At 33.0% G+C, this 14671-nt stretch overlaps 3 protein-coding genes across 3 annotated transcripts; 2 read left to right on the top strand and 1 right to left on the bottom strand.

Moving 5' to 3' along the window:
- The first annotated feature begins 830 nt into the window (after positions 1 to 830).
- Positions 831 to 2105, top strand: LOC129911479 (mitochondrial 2-oxoglutarate/malate carrier protein-like). Its single transcript, XM_055989293.1, has one exon. It carries the CDS (start codon positions 882 to 884, stop codon positions 1824 to 1826), a length of 945 nt encoding a protein of 314 aa, XP_055845268.1. The 5' UTR covers positions 831 to 881; the 3' UTR covers positions 1827 to 2105.
- A 4830-nt stretch (positions 2106 to 6935) lies between these two features.
- Positions 6936 to 8846, top strand: LOC129911606 (lariat debranching enzyme). Its single transcript, XM_055989456.1, has 3 exons — positions 6936 to 7046; positions 7117 to 7335; positions 7401 to 8846. Exons 2-3 carry the CDS (start codon positions 7139 to 7141, stop codon positions 8728 to 8730), a joined length of 1527 nt encoding a protein of 508 aa, XP_055845431.1. The 5' UTR covers positions 6936 to 7046; positions 7117 to 7138; the 3' UTR covers positions 8731 to 8846.
- A 1839-nt stretch (positions 8847 to 10685) lies between these two features.
- On the bottom strand, positions 10686 to 11828 carry LOC129909970 (2-aminoethanethiol dioxygenase). Its single transcript, XM_055987159.1, has one exon. The coding sequence runs from the start codon at positions 11673 to 11675 to the stop codon at positions 10926 to 10928; it is 750 nt and encodes a 249-aa protein (XP_055843134.1). The 5' UTR covers positions 11676 to 11828; the 3' UTR covers positions 10686 to 10925.
- Positions 11829 to 14671: the final 2843 nt, after the last annotated feature.

The following is a 14671-nucleotide window of genomic DNA, read 5'->3' as shown; positions in this document are numbered from 1 at the left end:
TTCTGAATCCATTCAAAGACATTTTTTCTATAGAAAAAATGGAGTTGAATACAACCAGAAGTACTTAGCAGTAGATACTTTAGGCCAAAGGAACACAGCTAATTTAAGACGCAAAACAAAAATAAATACATAATAGCCCTGTTCCATCGGGATGTGGCAAAGTACTACTAGTAGTTTACTAGCGATTTTCAATGGAACGCACTTTCAACGAATTCAATACAAATCGTATCTACTCGGGAAGAAGAGCATGAGTAGATGACCAAAACATCTACTAGTAGTAAACTACCACCTCCAATGGAATAGGGCTAATTATGAGTATTTAATTTTTTTGTTTTGCGTCATGCAGCACACTATAAATTCTTTTTACGAACGCACTATGCGAAAGCTTTAAATTTCTCAAACCCGAAACGCACCACTCTACAAAAAAGCTTCCCTTGCCTAAACTTTCTCCGTCTTATTTTTTTGACATAACTGAAACCTGTTGGCAATCAAATCAAGAAAAGCAGCGCAGCAACATCATCACCACACTCTGCACTCTAGCCTACACACAATCCAGTCGTTTACTAGAGACTACTATCTATCTAGAATGACCAAGTCAAATTAAAGATCAAATACTCTAGAGAAATAAATTAACAAGTAGTCAAATCATAATTTGTAACATAAATTCAAATACAAATAACAACAACATATCGTGGGTTTATTAACAACTGACAACTATCTAATTGTGTTGAATTGATTTCATATTTATCCAGTGAGTATTAATAATCAGGGTCGCCCCAAATACATCTCGTAATTCTGTGTGAAAGTCATTCAAGTCAATCGAATAATAGTCTATATAATCTTGTCTAGTTGCAATCGTCTCGAGAGAACAAAAAACAAAAATGTCAAACAAAGTTGAGACTGTCGCTGCCAAACAAATCCCCAGTGGAATGAAATTCGTTCTAGGTGGATTAGCTGGAATGGGGGCAACTTGCATAGTTCAACCTCTTGACCTTGTCAAGACGAGAATGCAAATCTCGGGTGTTGGTGGCGCTGCCAAAGAATACAAAAATTCATTTCATTGTCTGACAACGGTCATTAGCAAGGAAGGTCCTTTGGCCATTTACAGAGGCATTGGAGCTGCTCTCTTGAGACAAGCTACCTACACAACCGGCCGACTCGGTGTGTACACCTATTTGAATGATTTACACAAGCAAAAGTTCCCTGGAGAACCTTCTCTCCTATCTCGAATGGCTATGGGAGTGATTGCTGGCGCCTGTGGTGCCTTCATCGGCACACCAGCCGAAGTGGCATTAATCCGTATGACAGCCGATGGTCGATTGCCATTGGAACAACGTCGAAACTATACAAACGTTGCCAATGCTTTGACAAGAATTATCCGTGAAGAAGGAGTGGCAACTCTATGGCGCGGATGTGTGCCAACTATTGGCAGAGCTATGGTCGTTAATATGGCTCAGTTAGCTTCATATTCCCAGGCTAAGAGTATCTTTATTAAGAACTTTGAAATGAAGGAAGGCCTTCAGTTGCATTTCGTGGCAGCAATGCTTTCAGGATTGATTACCACAATAGCATCGATGCCTGTGGACATTGCAAAGACTAGAATTCAAAATATGAAATATATCGATGGAAAACCTGAATACAAAGGAGCAGTTGATGTTTTGGGAAAAATAGCCCGCCAAGAAGGTATTCTTGCCTTGTGGAAGGGTTTCACACCATATTACTGTCGTTTGGGACCACACACAGTTTTGACATTTATATTTTTGGAAAATCTAAATCAAGCTTATTTCAAATATGTTCTTGGAACAAGTGGAGGATCGGGGCTGTAATTGGGATAACGTGCAATTTAAAAAAAACAACCTAGTTAGGTTAGTCGCACAGAAGCGGAGACGACAATAATATTGCATTTAGCTGATTGAGTATAATTCCAAATAAGACGAATAAGAGAGTCATAGAGTAGAATAAAAAATATATAAAAAACACAACCTCGTTTTGTTTCCCGGCCGAATTTTATTGAGATTTTCTAGAAGAAACAAAATCATAAAAAAAGTGTCTTCGTGAATTTTATCGAAATATATATACGAACTTGTTATGTTATTTTAAATAAATTGTTTTTATTTTTAATATTTTTGATTTCCAGAAGACGACGACTAATCTCTGACGTCGGATAGAAACAGTCAAATATGATAAGAACGGGTAGTCTTATCTATCTCATGATTACAAACGTAGTGGAAATTGTAATCACATTGAACTCTTCGGTTTGTATACAAAATTTATTTTAAATTGGCAAAGAAACTTTGTTTACAATAATTATTATGCGTTGCGTCCGTCGCCAAGCGGGCTATATTTAGACCAACGAGAGACAACAAAGAGCAAGCATTATAATATACAAACAGAAAACACTAGTAGCTTTTAATTAATGTTTCAATTAACTTTGCATTGTGGTAGTGGATCACACTGATCAACATTCATTGTTTTTGCATAAAAATGCATGTCTGAAGAGGCAGCCAAGAAGGAATATTATTTTCCTGTAAATTGTATTTGTCACGCTTTTGTGCGTAACCTTGAATTTTCATCGAATTTCTAGTTTTTCTTGGATGCAGATGAGATATTTTTGGGTGACTTCCGAGTTTTTGCATTTTTTTTTTTTTTTTCTATAATTAAAATTATTATGCCATCTATATTTGATTGAAATAAGCCCAAGAGAATTAAGAGAGAGAACAAGAGAATTGATTCTATTTTTGACCGTGTGTCGATTGAATTATTGGATAGGCAAAGGAATCTTGGTGGAAAGTGGGTGTTGGCAGCAGGAAACAGATTGGTAAATTTATCAATTAATTGAAAATATAACAAAGATAAGAGTGAATGCGTGGGATTAATAATTTGATTATTTTTTTCATTCGTAGATAGCCCAGTTATTATATAATTAAGGAAATGTGTACCTTCGCACTTTTGATTTTAATAAAAAAATAATTCATTTGAATAGTAGTAAGTATAGTTAAGATTTTTTGTATTCGTCAAACCGTAGATTGCATGTAACAATAATTTTTAAATAATTATTGAATGAAATACCTATCTTTATCTATCTATGAAACTATTTGAATTTATTACGAATTCCATTCACATCGGAAATTTTCTACGAATCTCGGAAAAAAATCAGTTCGTCCGAAAATTTCCATTACGAACGAATTCTTTGATTGTTTTTTCTAGGCTTTAAGCAAATTTCCGATGCGAATGAAATGGAAAATGAGAATTCTTACAAGTAATTTAAAGAAAAAACAATAATGCTTCCATAAAGATATTAAAACATCTTCTTAAATGACTATAAGCTTTAAAGGTGATTCGCCTTTCCCTTTAAACCTGAATTTAGAATTATGTTTTTATTGTCGTCATAAAAAACAAATGGCTTTTCATATTAACATTTTCAAAAAACATCAAAATAAAGGATTTGTATAATTTATAGTCCTATTCTGTAACTCGAATGACATGAATTTTTTGATAGGCCGGGAAAACGTTATTTCTGTTTGTCGCTGCTTTCTTATTAGAAAATCTATTTGTTGAAACGAATTCTAACGTGGCGTTAATTTTGAATCGTGAATCGGATAGCAGAATAGGGCTGTATATTTTTAAGGAATTAATAACAAAATCCGTTAAAAAAGAAGTAAAACTTATTTCAAGGCTATCGCGCAACAAATCGTTGTTTTGCTGCACAATTTCCTTCAAACTAAAATATTTCCCTAGTTTTCTAAAACCTTGACTTTGGTTGGAGCGATTGAATAATTATTACCTATAGGTAGAGGTACCTTTTTTTTACTTTGTTTTAAAATAAAGCTGTTTTAAAGAAATTTTTTTTTTACAAAATTATTCAAAATTACTCAAAATGTTTATTAGTCGAGTCAAATTAGACATAAAATTTGTAAAATCTCGGAATCCAGGGAAAGTCGATGCATCTGAAAAATGAGTATAGGACTGCATTATAAAAGGGTCAAATAAGAAAGTTAAAACAAAAAATTTCACCGCTCTCGATTACAACAGTTTTTATGGACCGTTTACTGTCATTCCGTATGCAAGCGTCAATCGGAATTGCTGTCTCATTTTAGATTTTGCTCAAACTTTGTAGGGATGTTCTCTAGGACTGTAAGGAAGCAAATCCATGATGATTTAATTTTAAGTTGCGTGGTTTCCCCGCTACCCGCATTCGAACTTTTTCAGAAGGTCATTTTTATGTTATTATAACTTTGCGTCTACTAAAGATATCTTTTTGTTTGAAACGCCATTTTAAAGCTTAAGAATAGTAATTTTTGAATATATATTAAAAAATTACGTAATAATTATCCCTGAATTAAAAATAATTTTTGAAAAACTGGTAATTTTGCTGATTTCTCATGGTTTTTGACTGGCTCCAGAACCTTGGCTATTATATGAAGGAAGCTTATACTTACCAAATATTAAATATAGATATTTTTCAACAAAATAAATTTAAAATGAACTCGATGGCTGTACTCCTTATGCAAAAATTTTAAGTTCAAAGTATTGAGTATTTTAAAAAAGCTAATTTTTATACTGTCATTTTCCACGATTTGACTAAACGAAGAAATGTGAAACTTACAGTGTGTTAAGTTAAGAGTACGAACTAAATATACTATTAATTGCATGCTTCTATCTTATGTCAAACATAGTGCAATCATAGCCTTAAGTAGGGGTTATTTTGGCTTTTTAGCATTTTTGCGAATTTTCAAACAAGCGGTACACTAAGAAGATATGAAAATAACACAATTTTATTTAGAGGACTTAAAGTTAAAAGTTTCAACTTAACACACTGTTAGTTTCATGTTTCTATCTTTAGTCAAATCGTAAAAAATCATAGTATAAAAAAATATTTTTTCAAAAAACTCAAAACTTTGAACTTAAAATTTTTGCATAAGGAGTACAGCCATCATCATTCATTTTAGATGTAATTTGTTGAAAAATATCTTTATTTAATATTTGGTAAGTATAAGCTTCCTACATATAATTGCCAAGGTTCTGGAGCCAGTCAAAAACCATGAGAAATCAGCAAAATTACCAGTTTTTCAAAAATTATTTTTAATTCAGGGATAATTATTACGTAATTTTTTAATATATATTCAAAAATTACTATTCTTAAGCTTTAAAATGGCGTTTCAAACAAAAAGATATCTTTAGTAGACGCAAAGTTATAATAACATAAAAATGACCTTCTGAAAAAGTTCGAATGCGGGTAGCGGGGAAACCACGCAACTTAAAATTAAATCATCATGGATTTGCTTCCTTACAGTCCTAGAGAACATCCCTACAAAGTTTGAGCAAAATCTAAAATGAGACAGCAATTCCGATTGACGCTTGCATACGGAATGACAGTAAACGGTCCATAAAAACTGTTGTAATCGAGAGCGGTGAAATTTTTGTTTTTAACTTTCTTATTTGACCCTTTTATAATGCAGTCCTATACTCATTTTTCAGATGCATCGACTTTCCCTGGATTCCGAGGTATAAAGCTAATTTGACTCCACTATATGTAATTAATTTGTTTTCAAAATTAAAAGTGCTGTTAATAGTTTTTAAGTCGTTTTTTTTTTTCAGAAAATGAGAAAAAACCAAAACTACGTTTGTACAAACGTGGTTCAGCCTCGGATCAGGAATTTAACTCGCTGATTTCGGCGGATTAGCAGTGGATCAACTTTGGTTCAAGGATGGATTTATCTATTTCAACCTATATGGACTTAGAACCAGTGCTAAAAATCAATTTTACCACTGAATTCAGAAGATAAAAGTTGCTGATCCACGGATCAAATATTTGTACAATTGGCCCTAAGAAAATCCTTTATTTTTTGTTTAATTTCATTACCGTATCAAAAATTTTCATCAAACAAATTTCTGGTTCAAAATGTTTTGTAGGTAGGGTAGTGTTTTCATTTCAAAAAAAGTTGTGATGCAAAAGCAGTGAAGCGTTTTTTTTTCGAGAATCAAGTTTCTTAGTGGAAAAACTGTTTTTAAATAATAAAAAAAAAAAATCCTCCAATATGTTCAGATTTTTATTTAGGCACTAGATGGCGCGCCCCAAAGGGCTTAAGTTTTTTTATCATTTAAAATAGGTACCAATGCGTTGACTTATGATGCCATTTTTTTTAGATATAGACTTAATCAATATTTTTTGATGAGGTTCTTGTCTACATTAAAGAAAGTTTTCAAAAAGATATAAACTATTTTTCTAGGACCAGGGGTAAAGTTTTTTAGGTTTATTAAAGCAAGCATGTTTTATTAAAACAAGCATTATGAAATAGCATTAAAAAATAAAATACAAAAAAAAAAAAAAAAACATGCATGTCCTGACTAAACTCCTGGTCCTAGAAAAATGGTTTATACCTTTTTGAAAACGTTGTTTAATGTAGACAATAACCTCACCAAAAAATATTGATTATTGATTGAAGTCTATATCTAAAAAAATGGCCTCATAAGCCAACACATACCTATTTCAAATAATAAAAATCTTTAACGCTCTTGGGGTGCCATCTAGTGTCTGAAAAAATAGAGGATTTTTTTTTATTATTTAGAAACAGTTTTTTCACTTAAGAACTTGATTCTCGAAAAAACCTTAATAACGAACGCCCTAGTGTACACCATGTAAACACGATTAAAGTTACACTTCTCATTAAAAAAAAATCACTTAGGTTCATTTCATAACAAAACTATTTTACAATAATTATGAGCAATAGATGAAGCTATTTGCTAATCCCTTTGAATTTCTTTTCCAAAAATAAATTTTTCATAAAGAAGTATGATTTAAAAAATCATAAAAGTACTTTTGTCTGCTTCCAAAATAATTTGTCTACAAATTAATTTGTAATTAAGTGAACTGCATTACCTACTTAAAAAAAAGAAATTTGGCATCACTTATTTTCAATCAATAAAAAATTTGCATAATTCTCCATTCTCCCTTATTCGTTGTCTGTCAAACGAAAATTTGTTTTTTATACCCTTGCCATCCACGCTCTTCAACTCATTTCACAAACTCCCATCAAATAAAAAACGTATTTCTTTTGTTTTTAGTTAAAATTTAAATAAATATTTATAGTCAATTTATTAAATATAATATTGCAGAAAACAATAATAAGAAAAAAAAATGAAAATCGCTGTCGAAGGTTGTGCCCATGGCGAGTTAGAAAAAATCTACGAAACTATAGAAAACATACAAAAGGCGGAAAAAATTAAAATCGATTTGTTGTTGTGTTGTGGTGATTTTCAATCCACTAGAAATCTAGAGGATCTACAAACTATGGCAGTTCCAAAAAAATACATGGACATTTGTACTTTTTATAAGTAAGTTCAAATAAATACAAATTTCATTGAGAAATTCCTTAAAATTTCCATTTTTTCTTTACTAGGTATTATAGTGGCGAAAAAATCGCGCCAATTTTAACTATATTCATCGGTGGCAATCACGAAGCCTCTAATTATCTCCAAGAACTACCCTACGGTGGTTGGGTGGCTCCAAATATCTACTATTTGGGTTATGCTGGAGTTGTCAAAGTCAATGGCATCCGAATTGCTGGTCTTTCGGGAATTTACAAAAGCCACGACTTCTTTCGGGGACGTCATGAGTTCTCACCGTACACGGAAGGAACGAAAAAGAGTGTCTACCATGTGCGACAGTTGGATGTCTTTAGACTGAAACAGTTGTCAGGGAAAATAGACATTTGCATGTCCCACGATTGGCCAAAAGGTATTTACAACTTTGGTAATAAAGCCCAATTAGTTAGGTTCAAACCGCATTTCAAGGATGAAATCGATCAAGAACGTTTAGGAAGTCGTCCATGTGAAGATCTCCTGAATAAACTGCAGCCATCTCTTTGGTTTTCTGCTCATTTGCATTGCAAATTTGCTGCACTGGTTTCACACGAGGACACTGGTCGTGTGACAAAGTTCTTGGCATTGGACAAATGTCTACCGAAGCGACGGTTTCTTCAAGTCTTGGATATCGACTCTGTCGAGCACATCGATGATGAGGAACTTAAATTGGAATACGATCTTGAATGGTTGACTATTCTCTTTCTTACCAACCATCTAATCTCTGTGAAGAGTTCACAGCATTTTATGCCAGGTCCAAATGGCTCTGAGCGTTATAACTTCACACCCACCGACGATGAAAAGGATCATGTCCACAAAAAGTTTGGCTATGATTTAAAGATTCCTCGAAATTTCTGCCGTACAGTAGAAGCATATAATCCCAATGATATCAACACAAATCCCCAGCAACCGAAATCTCAAATCAATCCACAGAGTTTACAGTTTTGTGATAATTTGGGAATCGATGATCCCTTATCCATGGCTATGATTGTTGGCGGTCATGAATTGAGTCATTCGAGTACACTCGATGGAAGTGATTTAAATGATTCGGGTTTATTCGATCAGTCAAATGCTGAATTGAATTCTTCATGTGACACAATTAGTCCGTTGAAGCGAAAAAGTGGTTTGTGTTTGCCAAAACCGATTGGTATAACAAGTCCGAGTAGTCAAGATGAGATTTCAATTGAAGCCAGTGAACGAGATAGTGAAGAAATGATGCCAGATTTGAGTCCACCACTTGAGATGAAGGAAGAAACCACTCTGCCGACGATAGAAGAGATTCCGAATTTAAATGCAAAACCACCAATGAAAAAATTCAAACGAAGAAATGAGGAAATTTACAAGACAGAAGAGGATGAAGAATTGTGAAGAAGGAGTATGTTGTTTTGTGTACATAAAAGCGACATGAATGTACGAAGTTTAATTTGTAATACAAGTTGGAAGTATTTTATTAGACTTTCAATTAAATTGAGTTTTTTTTTACGAAAAAAAAAATGTTGTTTTTTTTATTGAACCTTCTTTTAAGAATTGTTTAGTTTTTTATCACTTCGCTGGTCCCCAATATTTCTACCTTCTCGTGTTTCTTCTATAAATTCAAATACTAAGTTAAACAAAAATTATATTGCTCGTAGAAAGTGTAAAATTAAGCATAATGTGACTGCTCTAAGTCATAGGCTTTGCTTTCATGCCAGAGTGTGCGTTTTCAAAAATGTCTTCTAAAGATTTTTGACTCAATGTTCCTGTAGCTTACGTATGTATGTATTTCTCGGCATCTTACTAGTTTTATTAAAGGAAAACTGTAGTTTGAGACATTTCATTTATTATTAGTTTTATTTCTTCCAATTTTAATTATGCTTAAGCTTTTGATGCCAGTCTAAGATTTGCGGGGTTACAGTTGATTCTAGTATTTAGCCTGATCCTGATGGCTTTTTCTTCTGAAATTGCTGTTGAAGCTTGTAAATCCCAGAGCAAGTTAAAAACTCCAGCAAAAACTATTAAATAGCACCTGAAACTCTGATAAATTGGAAATGAAACTGAAAATTTGTAGTCAAAACTGGTAAATCTCAGCAGAAAATTGTAAAAAGCAGCCAACGCCAATAAATTATTTAGCAGTACAGGTACCTTTTTACATCGTAGTCAAGCCGGTAAATTGTAGTGAAATTTCTTAAACTGAGACTGGTAAATGGTAGGCTAAAATTTCCTATTTCTTATGAGGAACGATCATTTCCATTAAGGCAGTAGCTATAAACTATAAAAAGACAACATTTATTCAAAGGACCAACGAATAAAGTGTCTTTGTTATCTAAGCTGTAATGAAAGTCACAAATTACTTCCTATTCCATTTTTATGTTCTTCAATAGTATCAAATTATCTAAATTTAATAGTGTTCGTCAGCTGTCAATCTTTTTCCACACTTCTTGGAATCACTCGTAGGTTTCGAGTCGTAGTATTTACATAATCCGATCTGATTTGTATGAAATCTTCCATTACGAACGGATTTTGTGGCTTTTTTTTATATACGAATAGAATTCGTGATAAGGCCGACTTTCAAGGGCTTTTGTAGGAATACCAACGCTCTACCACCTTCTTATTCTTCAGTTAATTGGAAAATGATGCGTGTTTGGCAATTTTTTACATCAGACAGGACATTAGCCCTCGCCTGCGTATATCTGTGTGAGCACTCCATTTAAAAACCGAAGACAAAAGCTCCATCCACCTTCTAATCAGGTTTTCATTATATAATTTTTTTTTGTCTTTTTTTGAAAGAGCTGCCATACAAGCTTTGAGTTATTCTCTTGTGACCATCATCCATCACTACTTCTGTTTCTTCGAAAAATAAAACACTCTTACAGTACTGGATATGAAAAGTTTACAGAGAACATTAATGGCATTTGATAAAATGGGTACTTAAGCTGATAATTGCTTACAGTTCTTGAGAATGGTTCTCCCGAATTGTTGCCCGTTGAGGTAGTCTTTAGGTATTAAGACACGTTTTGCAATGAAACATGTTACCTATAATTTCAAGACGATTAGCCTTGCATAACCATATGAAGCTTTATCTATTGTTGTTGCAAGTGCCATCGCCATTATTTCCTATGAGATGCCTGAGCCTTTTGATATTATTGCCAACTTTGAATGGGATAAAAACCTAGCAGTAGAAAATATTAAAAGATTTGTATAGACTTTTCCATAGTTTCGAATAAAGCTTCAAAATCGCTCTGAAAACTGCCTCTGGCTGGGAGCTGTCTCAGATTCAATTATTTGTTGGCCAATCCTCGGGATTTAAACGTAGCATAATAATTCAAACAAAAGAATAAATCATATTTACAGACGAAAATAACTTTATTCAAACTTAATACGAGTTTATTGCTACAATTATAGGAATCTTCTTCTCTAAGGTTTCTTCGCTTTTGTTAAAATAAATATTTTTAAATTATTTTTTAAAAAATACTCTCATCTAATCTTATTATTTATCAATTTTTCATCTTTTTTTTTCTCATTTTATATATAACACATCAAAAACATATACATTAAATAGCTTTTAAACTAGAATTGAATTCAATTTATAAAGGACTACTGCTACAATTACCAGTATGACCATACATTTCTAAATATGTATTTTGGCTAAGAGCAACAGCTTCCGGAGCCTCGGCTGTATCACAATAATAATCCAATGGTTCTGGAATCATTCTCAACAGAACCAATCGATGGTCGTCTATGCTAACACGATGATAGAAATGACATTTTCTTCGGCCATAAATTGGAATATCTGCACCATAGGGAGGACTTAAGATATCAAAGAATGCTGCTACACCACCGACAGCAGTGATTTCATGGAAATTTCTTTCGCTCGGCGTTAGTATAGCACATTCAGACTCTGGGTTAACTTGTCTGGGTTCATCTTCAGTGACTTCGATTTCTGTGGCAAGTTTGTCATACAAAAGGTTACTTCTCTTCCCACTGTCTGAATTGTTTTTCTTTGCCGAATAACTTTTAATCAATAAATTACCATAAATGCCTTTCAAGATGCCATTCATCATTGGATGATCATGAAGTGGCATTGTGTAGTTGGCCTTTAAAATGAAGACACTCATTGAGACTTCGGCACTTTCGAAGACATGAATATAAGTACATGGGGCCTTGTCAGCACTATTGGCTTGGATAAATACTTCGGGATTTATGTTGATATCGCGATAAGTTAATTGTTCTGTGAGCTGATAAAGAATTTTAAGATTAGTACTTAACGAGGCAGTGTTTGATTTGTCAAAGGTTTTAAATGCTTGTCGCAGTATTTTGGTAAAGAGCGATGTCATTTTTCATGTGTAATTTATTTTTGTTTGTGCTAAACAATTGAGACGAAATGAATTATTACAAAATAGAGATTTGTTTACAATTTTGTTTTTCTTTTTCGGTTGTGGGATTTTTATTACCGAATCAGAGAAATACTTCTTCTTTGGACTTTGTAGTTTGCTGTGATTTGTGATTTTTGACAGGAGTTAAGAAATGTCAAAAATAGTATAGGGTAGGTTATGATTAGTTAGACAGTAAAAAAACTCGTCGGTAATGTAGTTTAGAAACCAAATATAGCCTAAACTTTATCGGCCAAGAAAGTGAAAAAAGTACAGTACCCAGTACACATGAATAAACACATGATACTCAAGGAGATACTAATGTGTAGTACAGTACCGCACTTGTAGTGATATATCTCGACTGAAAAGTATTTTAAGTCGACTTAAGATGTTTCGCGTTTTTTTGTTGAACCTCAGTGCCATCCTAAAGGCCTACAGTTCAGTCTTATCGGCATCTTTCTATCTCACTCCTTTGCTTTTTTATGCACAAGAACAATTGCATCTTTGGTCAAAAGACACATATTCAAAACCTTAAGTAGATTTAAGATTATATTGGGTTAAGGCTTTTTTTTATTGATGTGAAATCTTATGTCGTTTTCTTTCACTCTATTAAGGAGTACTCTAAATTTTTACTCCTTTTTCTGGAGTAAAAGAACATAATGAGAGTAATTTTTTTTTATGTAATTGTGTGTGTGACAAGGCGAAAATGGATAATTCCCTTGAAAAAAATAGTGATAACAGGCCTAAGGAAAACATTTTATGAATTGAAAAGAAAAATTAATATTAATAACATTATGAAGCATAATACACGAAGACGGAAGGCGCAGAAATCATCTCCCAATTTCCTTTTGATTTTCGTTTCGGTGCGTCACGCGCTTCTACACGTATTATTTTTTTGAAGACGCCAATTTGACAGTTACTTTCTTTGGTTTTATTTTGTTCTTGTTTTCGTATGACGACTTCTACATTAAGATGTAGACGCACGAGATGCACATAAAAACAAGAGAGAGAAAGATCGATTTCTCCTTTGCTCTTCTGTGCGTCTTGTGCGTCTACGTCTTCGTGTAGAAGCAGACTATACATTTTAATTCCAAAAAAAAAACCAAAATATACAAAAAAAAACAACTCCCGTGCGGGGTCTATGTGCAACGAAAACTTTTGAATAAATTAAAAACGTTACTATACACGCAAAGAATACACAACCGACAAAGCAGATTCCGCAACCGACGAAATAAAATAAAGCAGAACAGCAAAAAAAAGAACAAGATCAAAGAGAAACGTCAAAAAGAATAAAAAAATTTTTTACCCGAGACTCACGGTAGAAAATCTTCCTTCCCTTTTTTTCAAACTTTATTTCTCCTTTGCTCTTATGTGCGTCTCGCGCTTTGCGTCTTCGTGTATAAGCGGAATTAGTTTTACTTTCGGTATATTTTTCATTATGCTTCTGATCCGTTTTTTCTGACTAATTGACACACACCCTTAGTTTGATTTTATAATTGTAAAATAAAAATATCCCATCAACGCAGAAAAAAAATGGGATTTTTTTGTTATATGGCACAGGATTTTTTTTTATTGATGAAGAACACTGGCGGAAATTTTTTTTTATTGAGTTTTCAATTTCATTTTGAAAAAAGTGAAGAATTAACGCAAAAATGGAAGAAATATATCTGGTGGAATATAATACAGTAGAAAATATATTCATAATGGTTGTTTTCTGTTAATAACAACTTTTCGCATTTTTCAATTTTCAAACAAAATTTTAAAATGTCAAACTTCAAATTCATAAGTGTGTGTGCAAATCGGTGTAAATCTGACTAAAAATGTGGAGTAAATCCGGGGTACTCCGTAGTACTAAAATTACTCCGGAGTAATTTTTTTTTTACACTTTTGTGGCGTCAAAGAACACAAAACCTTCAAAAGTGCAAAAATAAGTACTAAAAGGGTACTCTCATTGGAGTGAAAGAAAACGACATTAAATTATCTTATGTTAATGCGTGCAAGCAGAAACAAAAAGTCATATCCTTAAATTGACATAAGATAAAATGTGTTTTTAAAAATTCCGAAAGAGTGTGAAAAGGCAAATCATCTTATTTCAACTTAAGATTTTGGAAATTAATATAAAAAACAAATTATAGAAAAGCCAGTCATATTTTTCCTTATAACTGGTTGAACAGAATGAAAATTCGCTTGTAGCAAAGAAAAACGTCGTGGTACAAGATGTCAAATAAATTCGCTCAAAATGTAGAAAAGATGAACAGAATTATGTGGCGTACAAAAATGTCAATTGCCTTGAAAAAAAATAATTTTAACTGAGTAACCACATTAGAAACGTCAAAAGTCATTCCGCTTGTAGCTTGAAGTAAAAGTCGACTCGACTTGTACCACAGCGAATTTCCTTGCCACAGCCACAGCTACGTATTCTGGCACCAATATACTAATTTCATACTTTTTAACTTTGACAGCGACACAAGACACAAGCCACAGACACACATTCTGGTCTACCAGTAATGGGAAAAATATTAAAAATATCTTTTTAAAACAAATTTAAAGGCTTGGCCACACCGGTACATGCGGTAGCGGTCCGGGTAATTGAATGAAAAAAAATTCCACATCTGAACGTTGATGTGTCAGTTTGGAATTTTTTTCATACAAGTACCCGTACCGCTACCGCATTGTACCCTTCGGTGTGGCCAAGCCTTAATAAACAAGATCATAAAATTTTACATAGGCCCATTTGCTGAAACGGAACTTAAATCTTTATGTGAAGCATAAACCCTTAAACTCTACATAGTCGTTTGCACGAACTTCAAATTGTGTCAAAAATTTCTCTAAGTTTAACATAACTTAGGGGCAAGAAATAGTAGAAAATAAGGGTTTTATGTTCTATATACGAAATTTTAATTGAGCAAAAAGGCATAAAATCCCTTAAAAAATGATGTTGTCTATAAAATTAACATCTG

This window comes from Episyrphus balteatus, chromosome 2 (genome assembly GCF_945859705.1).
Source record: "Episyrphus balteatus chromosome 2, idEpiBalt1.1, whole genome shotgun sequence".
NCBI lineage: Eukaryota > Metazoa > Arthropoda > Insecta > Diptera > Syrphidae > Episyrphus > Episyrphus balteatus.
Note: the sequence above shows the minus strand (reverse complement) of the source record. Positions and strands in the feature narration are given on the sequence as shown.

Coding starts and splice junctions, on each gene's coding strand:
- LOC129911479 (XM_055989293.1), top strand. CDS start 882: ATGTCAAACAAAGTTGAGACTGTCGCTGCCAAACAAATCCCCAGTGGA.
- LOC129911606 (XM_055989456.1), top strand. CDS start 7,139: ATGAAAATCGCTGTCGAAGGTTGTGCCCATGGCGAGTTAGAAAAAATC. Junction 7,336..7,400: donor GACATTTGTACTTTTTATAA/GTAAGTTCAAAT, acceptor TTTCTTTACTAG/GTATTATAGTGGCGAAAAAA.
- LOC129909970 (XM_055987159.1), bottom strand. CDS start 11,675: ATGACATCGCTCTTTACCAAAATACTGCGACAAGCATTTAAAACCTTT.